The sequence below is a fragment of the Cheilinus undulatus genome, linkage group 10 (assembly GCF_018320785.1).
Source record: "Cheilinus undulatus linkage group 10, ASM1832078v1, whole genome shotgun sequence".
Classification (NCBI taxonomy): Eukaryota; Metazoa; Chordata; class Actinopteri; order Labriformes; family Labridae; genus Cheilinus; species Cheilinus undulatus.
Genome location: NC_054874.1, coordinates 4,684,061 through 4,703,692, shown reverse-complemented (window position 1 = coordinate 4,703,692; position 19,632 = coordinate 4,684,061). Strand labels below are relative to the sequence as shown.

The 19,632-nt window shown below is 36.1% G+C and overlaps 1 protein-coding gene across 7 annotated transcripts in view; it reads right to left on the bottom strand.

Annotated features, from left to right (window-relative positions):
* The window catches only part of diaph2 (diaphanous-related formin 2), a 728,830-nt gene that overhangs the window by 679,747 nt on the left and 29,451 nt on the right, over positions 1-19,632 (bottom strand). For 5 of the 7 annotated variants that reach the window (XM_041797008.1, XM_041797014.1, XM_041797011.1 and 2 more), the window contains 3 exons: positions 19,205-19,237; positions 13,945-14,121; positions 4,885-4,989 (listed from right to left, as the gene is read on the bottom strand). In XM_041797008.1, coding sequence (XP_041652942.1) covers positions 4,885-4,989; positions 13,945-14,121; positions 19,205-19,237 — 315 coding nt within the window. The remainder of the gene's footprint in view (positions 1-4,884; positions 4,990-13,944; positions 14,122-19,204; positions 19,238-19,632) is intronic. The other 2 variants (XM_041797012.1, XM_041797015.1) reach the window with 1 other exon arrangement.

Below are 19,632 nucleotides of genomic sequence, written 5' to 3'. Positions count from 1 at the left end.
TGGATATCCGCTAAAATCAATTTGTAAATGTCTGCATTTCTGATTTCAACAAAAATCCATTATGGTGCATCCTTATTAATATAAATTCCCTTTTTCTATCTATCAGGAGCTGAGTAGGACCATAGTGTATGAATTTATTCCAAGACAGAAGTCTTTTTTTTTTCTAAATACACTTTATTAAGTTTGAGAGAATTAAAGTTTAAATGAAAAACTAATTACAACTATTTTCAGATTGAATACTCTTGAGGTTATTCATCAGTTTATAATGTCAAAATCAAAGTTTTCATGTTCAGCAATGAAATGAAATGAAAGATAAAGACGCTGTTAAAGCAAGTTTAATCATGTGTGTCTTGTAAAAATTATTTTTGTTTTAATGAAAGGGAACTTTTAGAGCAGGAGGTTATTTTTGGAGTGTTTGTCCTGGAAAAGAGATTTTGAAGCAGATTTTTGTCAGATTATCATCAGAATAATACACAAGTTAGTGCTGCAAAATTAATGTAATCACAATAGCAATGTCAGACTGTGCGATTACATAACTGCACAGAAGGCTGCAATTATTAGTAGTGCCTGAAAGGTTTACAAAAATGCCTGCAAAAAAACATCTAAGTTCACAATAGACGAGAGCCATCGATGCTCTTTTGTAGAACAGTGGTTTTCCAACCTTTTTGCCCCGCTCCCCACCAGTGTTAATTTCCTTGACTAAAACTATGACTATGAATGTTTGTCGACAGCCTTTTTTCCATGACAAAAACTAGACTAAGACTAACAAAAATAGGTCTGTGATGACTAAAACTGACAAAAATTGAATTTAGTTTACATCAAGATGACTAAAACTCAACTAAAATGTAATGTAGTTTTCATCTGATATTCAAAATTCATAATATTTCTCAACTGTGGGTAAATTTGTCAAAATACAATGTAGCTGTATCTATTCTGCCTCTCAGCTGTAGAAAGCAGAGACCTCCAGGTCTGCAGGGTGCGGAGAACACACTACAGTGATTTGGTACCAGATTTAGGCAGGAAAATAAATGCTTGGACTAAAAGTAAAGACTAAAATGTGAGGACTTTTTATGGACTAAAACTAGACTAAAATGTTTTTGAGTTTTCTAAAACTAAAAAGGAAAGAAATTACTAAAATGTGACTAAAACTAAAAGGCATTTCATTTAAAGACTAAAACTAAGACTAAAATTAAAAATAGCCTCCAAAATTAACACTGCTCTCCACTCGTGTCTAAGACAAGCTAGAAATATCAGCTGGAAAGAATAAAAATCTGTGTTGTCATTGACAAAATCCCAGCATAACTAGCCTATAAACTTGTTTTTCTTATATATAAAATACATATAAATAAACTATCCATTATTAAGACAGTGAATTAGGCCCCTAAAGAAAAAAAATAGTCACTCGAAATTCTCAACTTTGAACAGATGATTTACATTAAAAAATAAATAAATAAAAATAGTAGCGCTTGACTGTAAAAGTTGTAACTGTATGTGGACCAAAACTAAGATTTTTTAAGATAATAAAGCCCAGAAACAAATCCCTGCTCTCAGTTTGCTTTCTTGTAAATGTTTGACTTAACAATGTTGTAAATTTACAATTTTTAAAACTTTAAATTTTGAGTTTCTCATGTCAAAATTTATTTTTTGTAAACTCTTTTTTTTTTCATTTATATTTATATTGTAAACCTCAATTTTTTTAACTCTGATGTTTTGGGTTTGTTTTCTTGCAAATATTCAATGGTATCATTTCAAAATTTTTTATTTTTTTCACCAAAGTTTTGCTTGTTTATCTTTTACACTGGCCCTAATACGGCATTTTACATCAGAGCCTTTCGTTCCATCTTAAATGACAGACATCATGAGTCCATGGAACAGCGCCTGTGTTTATGAACTTGTTACTGTGAGTCATTTTTTCAGCACTTTATCTGTAATTTACCTATGCAGTATCCAAATTATTGTCTGTTTTTATCTTATTGTTGTAATCTGTTGCTGAAATGTGTTATTTATTATGACGTGCTGCTGACCTCTTGGCCAGGTCACGCTTGTAAAAGAGATCTCGATCTCAATGGGTTTTACCTGGTTAAATAAAGGTTACATAAAAAATAAATAATCATAATTTTAAAAGTATACATATTTGCCTGGACTCCAGTTTGGGAACCACTGTTATCATAAAAGGAAAAACTTTTCTTTTTCGGAAAATATTCAGTTATTTTGAAGGCAGAACTATCAAAACTTCAGGATTAGCTTTTTCTCATACTACATTATAGTTGTTGGTTTTAGTTGAGAAATACAAACCTTATAACTCTGATTAATCTGTGTATTTTCCTTGATAATCAAGTTAGAAGACTCATGATATCATTTATGTATTATATCATAATTAAAATATTATCAAGTCCTGCAGCACTAACACAGGTGCAACCCTATACACTTAAATCTAGGATGTCTAGGACCCTCATTTATTGTCGCTATGTGACAGAGTGAGTGAAAGTAAGAGCACTGTAGTGTAACAGTACAAGCACTTGCATGAATCTGTGTCTGCACACTGTCATCCAGCCCTCCCCCTCCTTCAGTCCTATTAAATACGATAGCAGGGAGCTGACAGACATCACATTTAGTCCTCTGTCCTTTGACTACGCAGATTACGTTATTCATTTGAATAAAATATCAGCGCTCACAAAGCATAATGGGCCCTGTGAGGAATTCAATCATCTCGGATAATCATCATTATCAATAATGCCAGTTAATTACCATAACAATGAGGAAGGTAATAAATGATGATGTCAAGAGAGAGCTACCAGGTTTCAGGAGGCGATGGGGGCAGAAATCACTATTTTTTTTCCTTCTGAGACGCCGATGTGAAATTTGTCTCACGAGGACGGTCGTAACTTCAGAAGAGGATGAGAATTCATAAGACATTTATAGTATTGTCAGAATACTTTCACTTTTTAATGCCATTTCTGGGTTATAGAGAGGATCAGATCGAAGTTAACTATGCACAAATGGGGGACAAAATCCTGGGCCTATTATTGGTATTAGACAGCTCAGAGGGAGAATTTGAAGCAGCATAGGCCATGTTATGGCAAATAGAGTTCACAGACTCATCATAGGCACATACTGAGCATATTTTGATTTACTTTACAGGACCTTTTTCTGTAAACCAGGGGTGTCAAACTCAAGGCCGGGGGCCAAATCCAGCATGTGGTACAGTTATAACCAGCCCTCAAGACTGTATCATACTTTTATTATAACTGGCCCACCAGTATGAGCTCTGCAGATTTCCTCCAATAAAAATGTATCCTTGATCATTTAAAATATCCTCATTAAGTCGGAAAAATCAGAAAACATAAACGGTAAAAATATTTAGATATTAGTCAGCAATGTAGGAAAGAAATTCATTTGTGTCTTTATTTCATATATTCAATTTTGCATCTCAAAATTACAACTTCAACCCATAATTCTGACTTATAGTTTCATGTTTTGACCTTTTAGATTCATAATTTCAAATAGTAATTCATATTTGGACCTCTAAATCCATGATTTCAAATTTTATCTAATTTTTTTGCCTTTGAAACTCATGAATTTTATCCCATATTTTGACCTTTAAAACTCACCAATTTTGACCTTTTAGACTCATAATTTAAAATTTGATCACATATTTCGACCATCTTAATTCATGGTTTTGAATTTCAGCTCACATTTAGACCTTAAAAACTCAGTATTTCATAATGTTTACGTCTTATTTCATAATTTTGACTTTTTATTTCATATTTTGACCTTTCAGATTATTATTTTTAAATTCTAATTTATATTTTGACCTTTGAACTCCAACCTTTGACTTTTAATCCCTTATTTTTAAACTTTTTACACTCTTAGTTTAAAAATGTATCTCAACTTTTGTCCTTTAAATTCATAATTTTGACTTTTATAACAAATGTAAACCTTTTAAACTTATGATTTGACAGTGTATTTTATATTTTGACCTTTAATAGTCAAATTGTAAATATCAATTTATATTTTGACATTTTAAACTCCTAACCTTGAATTTTAATCCATTATTTTGAACTTTTAAAATCATAATTTAATATTTTATCTCGTATTTATACCTTTAACTCATGGTTTTAGATTTTTTCTCATATTTTGACATTTAAAACTTAAGATTTCATATTTTGACCTATTTTTTAACTTTAGATCACATATATTTGCCTTTTAGAAGCATAATTTTGCCTTTTAATCTCAGATTTTGAGCCTTTAAACTGATCATTTGACTGTTTTTAATCACAACATCATGTATCACCAGTGCTTAGTGTTTTTCCCATAATTCATTTGTGGTGAAAATGAGGTTTATGGTTTAATGTTGACCTTGTAAGGCTCTCAGGTAAGGCCTAAACTCAGAATCCAGCCCCTGCTGTGATTGAGTTTGACACCCCTGCTCTAAACTCTTAACCCAAACAATAGAACAAGGCACTGCCACTCCTACGCAAACAAAGAAAAGGGTTAAACTCCCATGCACGTCCACAACTTGACAACCAACAATTTGCATGCAAGCACATGACCATCCACCCAGCAATGAAAGAGTAAGAGACAACACTTTAATTCCTAGTGCCTACAGCTGTTGATTAAAGGCAAATAAAGTGGAAAACATGAATCAAAATTGCAATCAAAGATGTGGGGCTCAAGCATGAGGAGTGGAGAGAGAAAATGATGTGAGAGTGTGCAGGGACGGATGACAAAGCAAGCCGTAAAAAGCAAAAAGGGATCAGGTTAAACTCATTCTGGAGAGTCGTGTGGAGTGTCATCATACTTCAGCTCATCCACTTTAATTATACAGTACATACTCTTCAGTCCTGAAAAGAAAGAGCACTCAGGTTTTAAACTCTCACTTACAGATTTGGCTGTGGCTGAGATGTACTGGACCACCATCTCGCGTTTGGTGCTCAAGTCCTTCCCGCGCAGGGGGGCTTTGCGGTCCTCATTCAGGTTCATGTCCTCCTGCATGCACAGACAGTGATGAGACCATTAATGTGTAGACAAAATTCTGAGGAAAAACTTGAAGGGACTTCAAGAAACCAGCATGCAAATGCTTTGCAGATAGCCGTATGCTTTCAAATTAATTATGAAGAGCACAAAGTTTACTGAGATCCACCAAAAGTAATCCCTGTTCCCACTTTTACCCTTTCAAATCAGATCCTGTCCTTCGGCAGTTGAATAAATTTCTTTTCCATCAATGTTTCTTTGTCAGAGTCACAAGGTACAGCAACAGGAAATAATAGCACCAATAATTAGTCCTTGAAACGAAAGCAGCAAGGCTAAAGCAATAAAAAAAAAGGGTACACTCCAACTCAGAGCAACAGAGCAAAATCAAACAACAGTGCTTCTATTGAGGCCACGCAATCACATCAGATAGACTGGATAGGCAGTATCTGAATGTTATTGGCAGTATTATCTTCGTGCTACTTTAATTCTGCATCACAAAAGAGGTCTTTCATGTGAAACACATCAGGGGATGGAGCGAAGGCCGGACAGAGCACTAAAAGCCAGGGAATGACATGATGATTAGAATGGAGGGGGATGTTTATCAGAGGCACTCTCTCTCGCACAAAGACACGGCTAGAATGAACGGAGAGGAGGAAAAAAAAAACCATCCTTCTCAGTGCTTCAGGATGAAGAACTTCAAAGCTGTGGAGCCATGCTGCCCTCTTCTGGAGAGCGCGGGAAATCCTGTGTTTGCTTTATCGAATTTGGCAATGATTCCCCTCAATCTGACTTAGTGTGGCTAATAAATTAAGCTTGTCTCCTCTAAATCAGAACACTGTAATAGAAAGGTTAGGATACCTTTCCACAGATAATCCGTTTTCAACTGTTTTTGCTTCATTTGTCAGTGAGGCATGGACAGGAATCCCATCCAGGGGCACCGTGACCTACATTCCTTCGACTACATTTCCTCTGGTAAATACCCTCAGAGCTAAAAAAACCATTAACATCCTTTTTTAGGGACGGAGAGGAAAAAAATGTGTCTGAAAGTTTTACAAATGCCATTTTTTTTTCATGCAAGGAAACCAGCAGGTTTTTTAATTAATCTTTGAACCCCGCTAATTTATCTGCTTAATTGGCATTCAATAAACGCAGCAAACATTGAGGGGCGAGCGTGGCGGAGGAAGGGGGAGGAGTAGTGGGCCTGCGGGATGCTTGTCAGGGGGCAAACTGGAGGAATGAGCCCTCAATGTTTAGTCTCCAAAATGATTAATGGTCTTTTATTAATTATATCCTCACAGGCTACATGAAAAAGAATCCCAGGATATCTGACTACGCGGCTGCTGTGACTGAAATGTTGAGGTTTGAGCTCGTATCGGTGCAGCCGACAGGAAATATTTGCTTGATATTTTTGTGCAAGTCTAGCGAGCTCCACTCAGAATTTGCGCATGCTAATCAGTCATCACTTGAAGCAATAATGCCACTTTGCAGCAGTTTGATAATCAAGAATCATGGGTAAGAGTTCAGGGAAATTTGGATCAGAAATGAAACAACAGCTGAGGTTAATTAGCTATCTTTTGGCTGCAAAACAAACAGCCTAATCCAGAGCGCCACCGGCTTCAAATCACAATTAAACGTTACAATTAAGCACGTCTGAGACTGAAATATAAAGTCTATGTGGGGAAAAGTGAATCCAGGAAAAGTATAAGACATATAAAAATGTTTCAACTGTGACAAATCGATTATTTTGTCACTACCCTCAAGTCTGATCCGCGTGTGTGAGGGCAGACACAGTAACCCTCCTGTGGGCTGGTTTTAATGTCCTGGTGCAGAGTGTAACTGCTGAGGGATCACACAGGAGCTTATTACTAGGAGTGTTCATCCTGACAAAGGCACAGAGAGAGGCACATATAAACCTCGAACTGGCCACAGCAGCACTGCAACGTGACATTCTTCTTTTTACTGGAGCTCTGTCTCTGAGGGCACCCAACGCCTCTCTAAACTGTCACAAGGCAGTTTTTATAGCTGGGATTTTAAAGATTTTCAGCTAAATAACTGTTACCAAAAGACAATCACATCTATGTGTGTTTGTGAAGTCTGTTCTTTTGCTATTTAAGTGTTGAAAGCTTGTGAAAAAGTGTCCAAAACTGGCGTTAGCCACACATTATTTGTCTTAAATCTACACCTTAAGATGTCATGCTCTGGACTGAAAGAGTCCCCAACTCCTAAATACTGGGTTTTCAACATTTTTAATTTGATATGGTGCTAATTAGAGCTGGACAATGAATTGCAAAACAGATTAAATCACTGCAATTTTTTAAATTGCAGAATTTGCAATATTTCTTTAACTTAAAATGTGTCAAAATACACTTTAATAAATCAATTTTTTGCAGCAGCAGAGATTTTATGCACATTATGCAAAATTGAAGTGCCATTCTTTTATAATGGTTAACAAAAACCTCCTTTTTTGTGTTTTATTTACAGTGCTTAACAAATTTATTAGACCACCTGTCATATTTGTCTCAGAGACCACCCAGCATCATGAAATGCTTTAATGCGGACTCTTTCATTTTCAGTCAGCTCTCCACGTTTCACCATTTTGAACAGGAATGAGGGATTTCAAACTGAATTCACCCAAATTTGAGCCAGCTCACTGGGCTTCTCTGAGAAGTCAGAAATGAATCAAGCATAACATTCAACCAATAAAACTCATTTTTCTCTTCAGGAATGCAAGTAAATAACTATAATTTGACATATTCATCAAGAAATAATAATGTGCTTTACTATTTTTTTCATTTTTTTTGTACATCAGTCAATGTGAAAATTAATGGATAACAATAATAATTATATTTTTGCATTGAAAATGTCATTTGGGTTAAAGAGCTTCTACATATTGGTGTATTAACCATTGCAGAAACATTAAAAATGATTGTGGTAATTACCAATGCTGTTAATTTAGGGCAGCTGTGGCATAAACCTTACTTTGGTTAGGGTTAGGGTGGTCTAATTAATTTGTTAAGCACTGTATGTTTTTTAAAATGACAATGTCCTTAAACAAAGCAAATTACATCACATTTATAGTACGAGCAAAAACAGTTAGCTCATTCTATATAAAACTGATGAAGCCCACACAGTAAAAACTGGAGTGTTTATTTCTCAGAGTTACGTTGATTTAACACCCTAAGTCTAATTTTAACTCCACCCTGAGTTAAGTGGTCTTCAGTGTTGGAGTTGTTTGACAGTGTTGATCCCATCAACTCTGCAGAGAGGCATTTGATGTAAGCCTTGCCTATTTTCATTTAAAAATTAGAATAATTTTCCCATGATGCCCTCATGCAGAGTGTTTGTATGTGTTTTAGATGTTTTGAATTGTGTTTGGATATGTTAGATGATGCCATTTCAAGATATAATTTTAGAAAGAGAAGGACAGTGGATAGCAGAGCTGATTGATTTGTGAAAATAATCTGTGATTTTTTTCCCCCCAAAATTTGGGATTGCAATTTAATATGCGATTATTTTTAAGTACTTAATCTTATGTATTGTTCAACAAACACAGTCAATAAATCATCCTACACTACACACAAGTATATAATTGTAATTTTGGCTCATGTTGCACATTTAATATCAATTGCTAGACTAAAAGCGGATGATGTTTTTTATGTTATTTGTTTTTTATTAAGAAAATCATATACATGAACAGGAAAGTTGTTTTTTGAAAACCAATCTAAAAAAAAGATTAACTTGAATTAAACTTGAATGTTTGCATAATGTCTAGAACATAACATATCTGCTGCAGATGTGATGGCAAAAAAAAGAGTTCTGATATTATCTTAGAAACTCATGGTAATTCTAACATCAAAGTTGGTGTAAATTTATGAAAATAAATCTGTATTTAGGTTTGTTGTATGACAGAAATTTTCCCTTTATTTTATAATAAAGCAATGTAGGAATCTAGGGACAGAATTTCTGCTGTTACTTATGACCAATTGCACCCTTTCCATCACATTTCATATCCAAACTATCTTGCATTTCAAGAGTAACTTACTAACTGACTTCCTTCCTGGGCTCAAACCTGCTTCTAAAGATAGGTCTTAGACTATAAGATGAATTTAACAACAGAAAAAAGTTGTTATGGATTGAAAGGGAAATAAGGGGACAGTAAAAAGGAAAATGCTTGATAACGCAAGTTCAGATGACTTCTAACTTGTCCACTGAGCTGTCGTGAGTTTTTAAAGTGAAATGAGAAATTAAGGAGCAGATGTGGACTTATTGGGGCTGCAGGGAGACGCTGCAGTGGTTCAAAGGTCTGCTGAAAAGAACAATAAAGCATGTGATTAATTGTGATTTAAAAAAAATTAATGCACTAATTGTAAAAAAAAAAATTAATTGCAATTAATGCCAGTTATCTTGACAGCCCTAATGAGAAGCAACAACATCAGCTTTAAGAAAGCGTGTCTTTCTCTTGAAGGCTTGCATGCTAACAGGCCAGTAAAAGCAAACTGTACTTTGAAAGATAGTGTCACGTCTGTTACGGTTAGATCAGCTGCATGACTTTAAGACGACTTTAAGCTCTGAAATGCAGCACAAAGTCATCCCATCAGGGCATTTTTTTTTCCCAAATTAGTTCCCGTTATGTTTGTGCAAAAGTGCTCCTAAGGCTGGAGCTTGTGGATTGGAGTCTTCCTCTGCTACACAGCTGCCTCCTCGCTGAGATGTAAATACCAGATATTTCATCAGCGGATTTACTGCTGTGCATTTTGATGAGAGGGTTAAGAATTCCAGCTGTGCATATCTCTAGGAATCCAACAACAGCGGACACACCGAGTTCAGACATACATTATACCCTTCTAAAAGCAGTGCTGAAAGTAAATGTGTTTTTACACTTCCCTGTAGTTTGGTGATTATATTTTCATGAATATACTCTGAATGGTTGGCTTCAAAAGCTCTAGGAGGAGTTAATTTGCTTTTCCTCCAAACTACTGTTGAGTGTTTCTCCCCATTTTTTTCCTCTCTGCCTTTGATGACCTTTCAGTAATAGGCTGTGTGCTTTGGAGGCTTTGAGGAACACAGTGTAAACCACTTTGCAGAGAGAAAATATTTCCACTTTCTCCTAGTCATTAATGCACAGTAGGGGGGCTCAATAATATGGCATGGGTCATCGCTTCATTTGAAGCAGGCTGGACTTCTAAAGCTGCAGCATGTAGCGCCATAAAAACAAATCAATACCAGAATGGGTATAATTACAAGAAAAGCAACAACAATGAACGTGTGTACGGCATAAAAAGAACTGACAAAGACAGATTGATGCTAAAGAGAGGCTTCCATTATCTAAAGGGACTAACCACCACTGCTGTTTCTGTGTCCGCTACATCAAAGTAGAAAAAGTTTAGAGACCATGTGAGCAACTGGTGGTGGCTTCAAAACTACGTCAGTAAATAACACTTTTCTTTTTGATTTCATTACAGTAATTACACTTCCCAACCCGAAAGTCAAAGCCGTCAAGTGTCAGAGCAGCAAAAATGCCTTCTGTGTCGTCTGTCACTGAGCAAATTGAAGCCTGGGTTTAATGTCACGCTGCTGTGAGCACAAACATAGTAATTGAGAGGTGAACTGAGAGACAGGGATGAGCACCCAGGCAAAAAAAAAAAAAAATGCTGCACTAGCCTGATGAAAACCAGGAGCACTGGCCGCATTTCTCTGGCCCTGGCAATAAAGACCATTGTATGAGAGAAAAGGAAAGGCAGGCAGCATAACGCACACACACAGTCACTCACAGACATTACCCACAATAGTACACACGACCTATGCAATGAAGCCAGAGTAATTCAGCTCCTCACTTCAAAGAGATGGGCTGAAAGCTTTTTGTTAGATTTCAATCCTGCAGTACATAAGGCCAAAAATGCATTTCAATGGAGAAAATCACAAGTGTGACAGAGGTTTGACCCCACAGACAAGTGTGAAGTGAATTTCAAAGTTTGCTGCTCTTCAGACGGTGGCCAAGGGAATACATGGATGGAGCTCTACTTCATGAAAGGCTCGGCATTTTAATGCAAAGCAAGTTAATCTTTACCACTAATACTTAAGGTTGAGGAATAAAAATAAATACTTCGTAATGATATTGAACTGCTGATTTACGCTCCCCAAAAATGAAACTTAAAGAGTAACTAAACCACAAAGTTTCAGCTGAGTTGCATCTACTGTGGATGAGGGGAGATAAGACACGCCCACTCTCTCCTTACTGTCCCTAATCAGCCACATCATTCAGTTAGTGCTGCCTTTCAGTTGTCATTATTATCCATAATGCCAGAACAGTTTAAAGTAGACCTATCATGAGCTACCTGAGTCTGAAATGTGGATATATGGTCTTGTAGACCAGTGGTTCTCAACAGGTGGGTCCGGACCCAAAAGTGGGTCACAATGTGTGCCAGGTAAGAAAATGTGGCAAAAAGTCTCTGTATACAAGCCCTAAGGGGACATTTAGTAAATCTGTACATGTTTTTTCTGGTTTTCTTATGATAGCAAAATAAATTTCAGTCTTTTTCTCTGGACATCCACAGCTTTTCTTTGGATAACAAAGCTGGGATTTCCAAAGTAACCAGTAAAATTCCTTGAGAAATTCCCTGATTTCCATGCTGTCCCTTGTAAAATGGGTTAAAATAGGATATGCATGTCTTTCTGCATGTTTGTTTTGTCCTGTCTCTTTGTATAATGTGTTGTTTTCCTTTAGCTTTGGGTTTCAAACAGCAACATTCTTCATTAAACAGTTAAACATTTTCAAAAATGAAAGTCGCAATTTCTTCTCAGGGGGTTGTAGTGGGTTCTGATCTCTGTCAAGTTGAGAACCACTGATGAAGAAGCCCAGAGTTTGTGTGTTATCCACCTCAATTTAAGAAAATCCTGGTTTATTCCTGGTCTTGGTCACTAGAACTACATTACCCATAATCCTATCTTGTTGCAGTAGTGACTCAGCGAATTTTGGCTACAAGTTAAGATAACGGTGGGGGATAAGTGGGCTGTGACGTCTGATCACTGTGGTGACATCACTGAGCACCAGATCAGCCAATAGAATTTTTTCAAAGAATTGTAGTTGCAGCAAAAGGGTTCAGCCTGTAGAGGGCAGTTATTATGCACATTTTTCACACACAATGTAGAATTTAAATACTTTGTGTTTAAATATAAAGACTTTGACCCTTACTAATCAACATAACTAATTTCCCGTATAAACAGGTTTTCATTTGAAAAGCATGGTCTGAAGGTTTAGTTATTCTTAAAAAAAAACTGTGGATTTATTATTTACATAATTGTAGTGGTGTTGACTGCTTTCAAAATACTCTTTTAAGAAGAGGCTTTAAGCTTTACATCATAAGAAACTATACAGACCTCTGTATATTCTGGACCTTTGGAGAATCTATATTTTAGATTTCTGAATTTACGTAAACAATAAGGGGGGGAAAATCATAACAATTTTCTACAAATCTTCAGTTAAAGATCAGATCAGACTCTAACGGTGTGACACTACTGGAGCCCTGTTTGGAAGAGTGCGCCTTGAGTAGTGGCTTTGGGTGGCTTGGCCCCTACCGTTGAAACCTGATGGGCTACTCCCTCTGCAGAAATCCTAAACCAGAGGTCATCAACAACAATTGTTCAAAGATTTTGCTCTTATCAACATATTTCTGTACTAGTATCTGTAATGAAATGTTTTCCTACTACCCATACAGGCTGCTTACCTGGGGCTGTCATGGTGTCTATCACTGGGTTTAATACTTGTATGCCGTGTTGTGTTTAGTTAAAAACACAAGCAGGGAACAGGCTTTTCGTTTTGATTATCAGGCAGGAAAAAATGCAACTTAAGTGGAAAGCTGACATAAAAACGCAGATTTAATCAAGTCTGGATTGCTGAGTATGTGTTTATCATGCATCATATTTCCTGATAATAGCTGACTGGTGGATTTTTCAGTAAAACAGACCAAATTTTAAGTTATTCTTGCTAAAAATACTAGGATAGTGATGTTTTTCTGGATTGATTTAATAGCTGTAGAGATTAAAAGACAAAAGAAACCCTAAAAACCAGAGAATCTTTGATCCTCTGCGCAGTGTCTGAATTTATTCATCTTTTTTAGGGGGCCGGATGGGAAGCTATGGGGGTGCTTAAACAGCCCCTGGGGCAACAGTTGATGATCACTGTCCTAAACCATGATTGCTATTTGCCTGTCACAGGCAGGACTTGTATTAAAGACACTTTTAAGTGTGTGTTGCAACAGGATGCTAGTGGTTTTCCTTGTGTTTCATTAATGTGCATGCACCCCAAACTGTCAAACTGGACTTTAACCTTAAAGGTTTATGTGTGTGTTTATCATTAATTCTTCTAATAATAATTCTAATTTTTAAAATGGTTGTCCAAATGCTGCCATGACTTTGTTTGTTTTTAGTCATCTGAACCTGAGTCTGAACTCCTGCGTCAGTCAGAGTCGAAAAACTCTGCACACCCTCCGCTTCTTTACGGCTGTTGAAGCTTTTATACTCATGATTATGGCTGGGTCTTTGATTAATTTTGTTAAATTTCCCTGGCTTGCTTAGTCATACAAACCATTAAACATGATGGCATGGGTGGAGACTTTTATCAGGACAGATTATATGGTAAAAAGACAAACAAAATAAAGATGCTGAATAAAAATAGGAGAGGTCTCAATAACAGTAATTTTATTATCATCCTTCTTTATAAGCCTGGCCAAGCTTTGTTCACTAAAAAAATCTCATCAGCAGTAAAACGGTGATGTACAGAGATCTGTGGGCAGTAATCCTGATGTAAAAGAGCTTCTCAAACTTATCTTTCTTACTCATCAAGTTTCTCCTCACCCGCTCCTTTTCTCTTATTATGTGCCTCCTTTCTGAATAGGTGATAGGAGTGTTGTGGAGTGCTACAGATGACCTCGCACAGAGGAAGCACAGCAAGAATGTAGATACAAAGCTCACCATCATCTTCTCAAAGAGGTCGATGATTTCCTTTTCCGACAGGTTCATGGAGCGGTCGTCGAAGAGGGGCTGAGGAACGGGCAGCTCGGCCTGGGTGGAGAGGGGATCTGTCGGGTGCTGGATGAGAGGCTTTTCCTTTTTCATTCCTTGTTTCCTAAAACTGGTGATGCGATCACGCTGAGGAAAACAGAGATGATTGAGAGGTTAAAATACCGTAGGGCTTAAAACCCCGAAGACTTAAAGTTTTTATTTTCTTATTGACACAGAAAGACCTGTACCAAATTAGTTCATGTATTAGCAGCTTGTGTGGGATCACATTAGTATTTAAGTGTATCTTATGTGTTTTATTTCCCTTTATTTTTGATTTGCTGTAATTCTTATCTTTCTAAAATTAACTACATCAGCTGTTTTTGTTTTCATGAAGATGTTATTAGTCCTATTATCTGTCATTTATTTTTCCTATTCTGTCTTTTGTTGTTCTGTTGCAAGGCAGCCCTGGAAAAGAGATCCTGGTCTCAGTGGATACTCTCTGCTTAAATCAAGGATAAATAAAAATTTTGCAAGTCTTTATTAGATATGAAAATTTAAAAGGTGAAAAAATACCACAATTAAACAGAACAATTTTATTCTAAGGACAGGGGAAACTATGTTACTGCTGACAAAAGTGGAAATTTTAAGTTTCAATACAAGAACGTAGCTAATTTAGCCGTAAAACATCCAGAATCCAACTCTCTTTACTGCATCAATTTAAAAGAAAGCTCTGCTGCACTGACTTTTGATGGCTGATTATATTTATTCCACCCTAAATGAGATACAATTTAGCTGGACATGATGCACAACATCATCTGGATAATACCAGAATCAGCAGATGTTAGCTTGAATGTCATTATCAGTATTGGCATGTATGAACATTTCTGCAGATATTTACTACTGATATCTCAGCTGTATATCAGTGTTAAGTTTGGTAGCTATTTAAACCAGCTTAAGACTTCAGATTAAAGTGATCATCATTTAAGTCACATATAAGACATTTATGACCTTTACAGTTTCTCTGACTTTATTCAATTAAAAAGGTCTATACATTTCACTCACAATTAGGGCTGAACGACTTAGGAAAATCATCTAATTGCGATTTTTTTTTCCGATATTGTAATGCAATTCAATGTGCGATTATTTTTTAAGTTCCTCATCTTGTGTATTTTCAACCAACATGAGCAGTAAATCATTAAATATTTTAACCACAACAAAACCAAAATTAAATAGATTAAACTATGGCTGACCTTTAAATCAAAAATAATATTTTAATCAAAAAAATACTTAATTGCAATTATTTTGACTCACATTGCAAATTCAGTGCAAAATGTTGTTTTGAAAAGAATGATTATTTTCATGTCATTTCCAATTTGATTTACAAAAACTTAGAAAAATAAGGAAAGTAGAATTTTTGCAAACTATTCTAAAACAAATTGACAAATGTTTGCATGATAATTGGAGCATATCCCAAATGCATACACATTTTTATTAAACTGGTATTGTAACACATTTTTCATTTCAAAGAAATATTGCACCTTTTGCGATTTGAAGATTGCAGTAGGACATATTGCAATTTAATCTAAATGTTGATTAATTGCCCAGCCCTAGTCACAATGGAAATCATTTACATTGATGAAATACTGACATACAGCGCTTAACAAACTTATTAGATCACATGTCATATTTGTCTCAGAGACCATCCAGCATCATGAAGTACTTTAATGCGGACTCTTTCATTTTTAGTCAGCTCTCCATGTTTTACCATTTTAAACAGGAATGAGGAATTTCAAACTGAATTCACCCAAATTGGAGCCGGCTCACTGGGATTCTCTGAGAAGTCAAAAATGAATCAAGCATAACATTCAACCAATAAAACTCATTTTTCTCTTCAGGAATGCAAGTAAATAACTATAATTTGACATATTAATCAAGAAATAATAATGTGCTTTACTATTTTTTTGTAAATCAGTAAATTTGAAAATTCATGGATAACAATAACAATTATATTTTAGCATTAAAAATGTCATTTGGGTTAAAGAGCTTCTACATATTGGTGTATTAACCATTGCAGAAACATCAAAAATAATTTTGGTAATTACCAATGCTGTTAATTTAGGGCAGCTGTGGCACAAACCTTACTTTGGTTAGGGTTAGGGTGGTCTAATAAATTTGTTAAGCACTGTACCTTTTATCACAGTGGAGACATAGCATGAATTTTGAACGTCCAACAGTCCAGCACCAATATTTCAGTCTCAGTTTAGTCTCTATTATAAAAACTACGCTTAACTTTTGTCAGACTTTTATCACTAAAGATCTGTTTTTAGCTAGCCTTAGTAGAGCCTTCCACTTGAAACAAAGAAAGTCAACTTACAGTATATTTTAGTCAGAGTTTCAGTCAAACTTCTACTCTTGTATGTATCAGCATTATTATTACATTATCATTGTGACTATTCTGGAGTTCTAGAGGGGACCAACAGACATACACCAGCTCAGTCTTTTTCTGTGTTCATGCACTTTTCTTTAACTTTACAGTGTGTTTTAATGACTGATGTTTTTGGTCTGAACTACATTAATTTATCAGCACTGATATCTGCTCAAATTAATTTGTAAATATTGGCAGATCAGATATCTGCAAAAATATAAACCCGACTTTTTATTAACGGCTAACTTATTAACTAAACTGGGAATTTTTGCGTGTACTGAGCTGTGTTGTAACCACTAGATTACATTGCAAGGATGTTTGAAAGCCACAGAAAAAAGGTGTATAGACATGAATTCAAAGGTGGGGCCATGAAGATGTAATGTTCATCATTCCACAACATAAAAGAGCAATTCCACAATGATAGTAAAGTGGAAGGTCTTGTTACATGAACATCATTTACAGCCTAAATCCAAAAGTCTTTAATAAAAAATAAAGGATATTTTATTGTTGTTTTGATGATGGCAGAGAAGCTCTTGTTGTGCTTATCCACTGCTGAGATTTTTGGGGAGTGTTTTATTGACTTGTGGCCACCAGGTCTGAGCCACCAACATTCAGGACTGCTGGAAATATTAACAGACCACCATCAGCATCTCTAGAAACTCACATGAGGCAAAAAAATACATAGTTTTATCATTTAATACATGTCTCCAGTTGTTAGATATTCAAAATATACAGCTGTGAAAATGCACTATCCCCTTTGTGATTTGTTTCTTTTTGCATATTTGTCACACTTAAATGTTTCAGATCATCAAACTAACTTTGATACAAGACAAGGATAGCCCAAGTAAATAAAAAATGACTTTTTTAAACAATGATTTCAATTATTGAGGAAAAAGCCATCCAAACCTACCAAGTCCTGTGTCAAAAAGTAATTGCCCCCTAAACCTGATAGCTGGTTGCTCCAGTCTCATCATGAACGACTGCAATCAAGCGTTTGTGATAATTATAAGTCTTTCAATAAGTCTTTCACCTCACTGTTGGCCCACTCTTCATTGCAGAATTAAGTCCAGACTTTGATTAGATCACTCTAAAAACATCATTTTGTTTTTGTTTATAGCCATTCAGAGACGGACTTGCTGGTGTGTTTCAGATAATGGTCCTGCTGCTCTTGAGCTTAAGCTCACAAACTGATCACCAGGCATTCTCCTTTAGGATTTTCTGGCAGAGAGCAGACCATCATACTACCACCACCATGTTTGGCTGCTGGTATGATGCTCTTTTTATGGAATGCTGTGTTAGTTTTACTCCAGATGTAACAGAGCATACACCTTCCAAAACTTTAGTCTGGTCAGTCCACAGAAAGTTTTCCCAAAGGTCTAAGGGAGAAGAGCCTTTGTGTTCAGTGTTTTTTGCCCAGTGTCTTTCTTACTGCTGAATCATAAACACTGACCTTAATTGAGTCAATGAGGCCTACAGGTCTTTAGATGTTCTGGGTTCTTTTCTGACCTCTTGGATGAGTCATCTATGCACTCTTGGAGTCATTTTGGTCAACTCCTGGGAAGGTTCGACACTGTTCCAAGTTTTCCCCAATTGTGGGTAATGTCTCACTCTGAAATTCCAAAGCCTGGCTTTAAACCCATTTCCAGACTGATAGATGTCAGTGACTTTTTTTTCTTCTTCTATTAAAGGGACTTCTGGATTCAGCAGGTCTGGTAGCAATCAGGTCTGAGTGTGACTGGTGAAAATAAATTCCACTTTCCAGAAAATATGGTAACTCATTGTTAACTGCAATGACTTTTCCACATGCGGCCAGGTAGGTTTGGATGACATTTTTCCCTTTTAAACTGCATTTTGTATTTCCTTGGGTTATCTCTGTCTAATGTTAAAATGTGTGTGATGATCTGAAATATTTAAGTGTAACAAAAAAGCAAAAAAGAAAGGATGAAATGCTTTTTCACAGCACTGTAGCTGCAACTTACCAGGAGCCAGAACGCCTGTATGAAACATTTACTTACCATCATATTTGGTGGGTTACTTGGTTATAGCAAACAATAAAAACTTAAGCTAACATCTGTGAGTTTTGCTATGATTCATCAGTTTCTGTTCTTCTGATGAATGCAGTAAAGATTAGAATGAAAGCAGAAAAAAGTAGATGGACCACATGCAATGAGTCTATGTTAGTCATATTTAGTGAAATGGAATGGAGAGGACATGCTGGGATGAATGAGCATGTATAAATGAAATGAAAGACAAACATGAGATGATGACATACATGATGTCACTAGTGTCAGTTTGCTGAAATATTGCTGGATGGATCAAACACACTGTGTGCTAAGTAAAAAAAGATGACTCCCTAGAAGTGTGGCTGCATGTTGACATTAGATTGTACACCCTAAAAGACTGCCATACAGTGTTAAAGTCAGGTAATTTGTTAACTAAGGGTATTAAAAAAGCCCCAGGCAGAAACATCTAATCCTAAATGCTGCTAATAATTGCACACTGAATGATCTATGAGCTGCTTGCTGAAGTCTACATGCTTAGGGCTAAATTTTGTTCATTATAAAAAAAGGGAGGTTTGTGGTGTTAAATAATGTCACTATAAAATTAGAGCACATAAAACTGTTGCACGGTACAGCACCACTAGACGTGGTCTGCTTTCACTTTTTTTATGTAGTGTCTGCTTGTGTAACGGCTTTGCTAACAGGACATTTGATCCATCCACATATTTCAGTTTAGAGTCCCATGCAGTCATGACAAAACATGAGATGATGTAAAAACACACCGAAATTAAACCAAGCACCTTACCATATCATCAGCCAATGTTTTTATGTGTATGTTCTGTTGGAGGGAGGGCACAGTGTGAAAAAACAAGATCCAACAAAAGAAAAAATGACAACAGCGCAAAGACAGCATGTTTCCCATCTGAAGCTCCATCACATGTACTGTGTTCTCTGGATATTACTGCCCCATTTTCTTCAATGACATTAAGAAAAACACTTTTAAGTGCATGGCAATGGAAATCAAAGCCACACCTGACACCTCTTTGCATGAAATAGCACACGTCCTTTTGAGGAAAGCCTTGACTGATGCATTCCCAATGAAACTGTGCCTACATGGGTCTTCTGAGGGCTACATTAGCTTGTAAAATAGCAGCGATGGGCAGTGAATCTGACAGAGCTACAGTTTATTTCACAGCACATGCAACAGGAATGACTTAGCATCAAGGCTGTTTG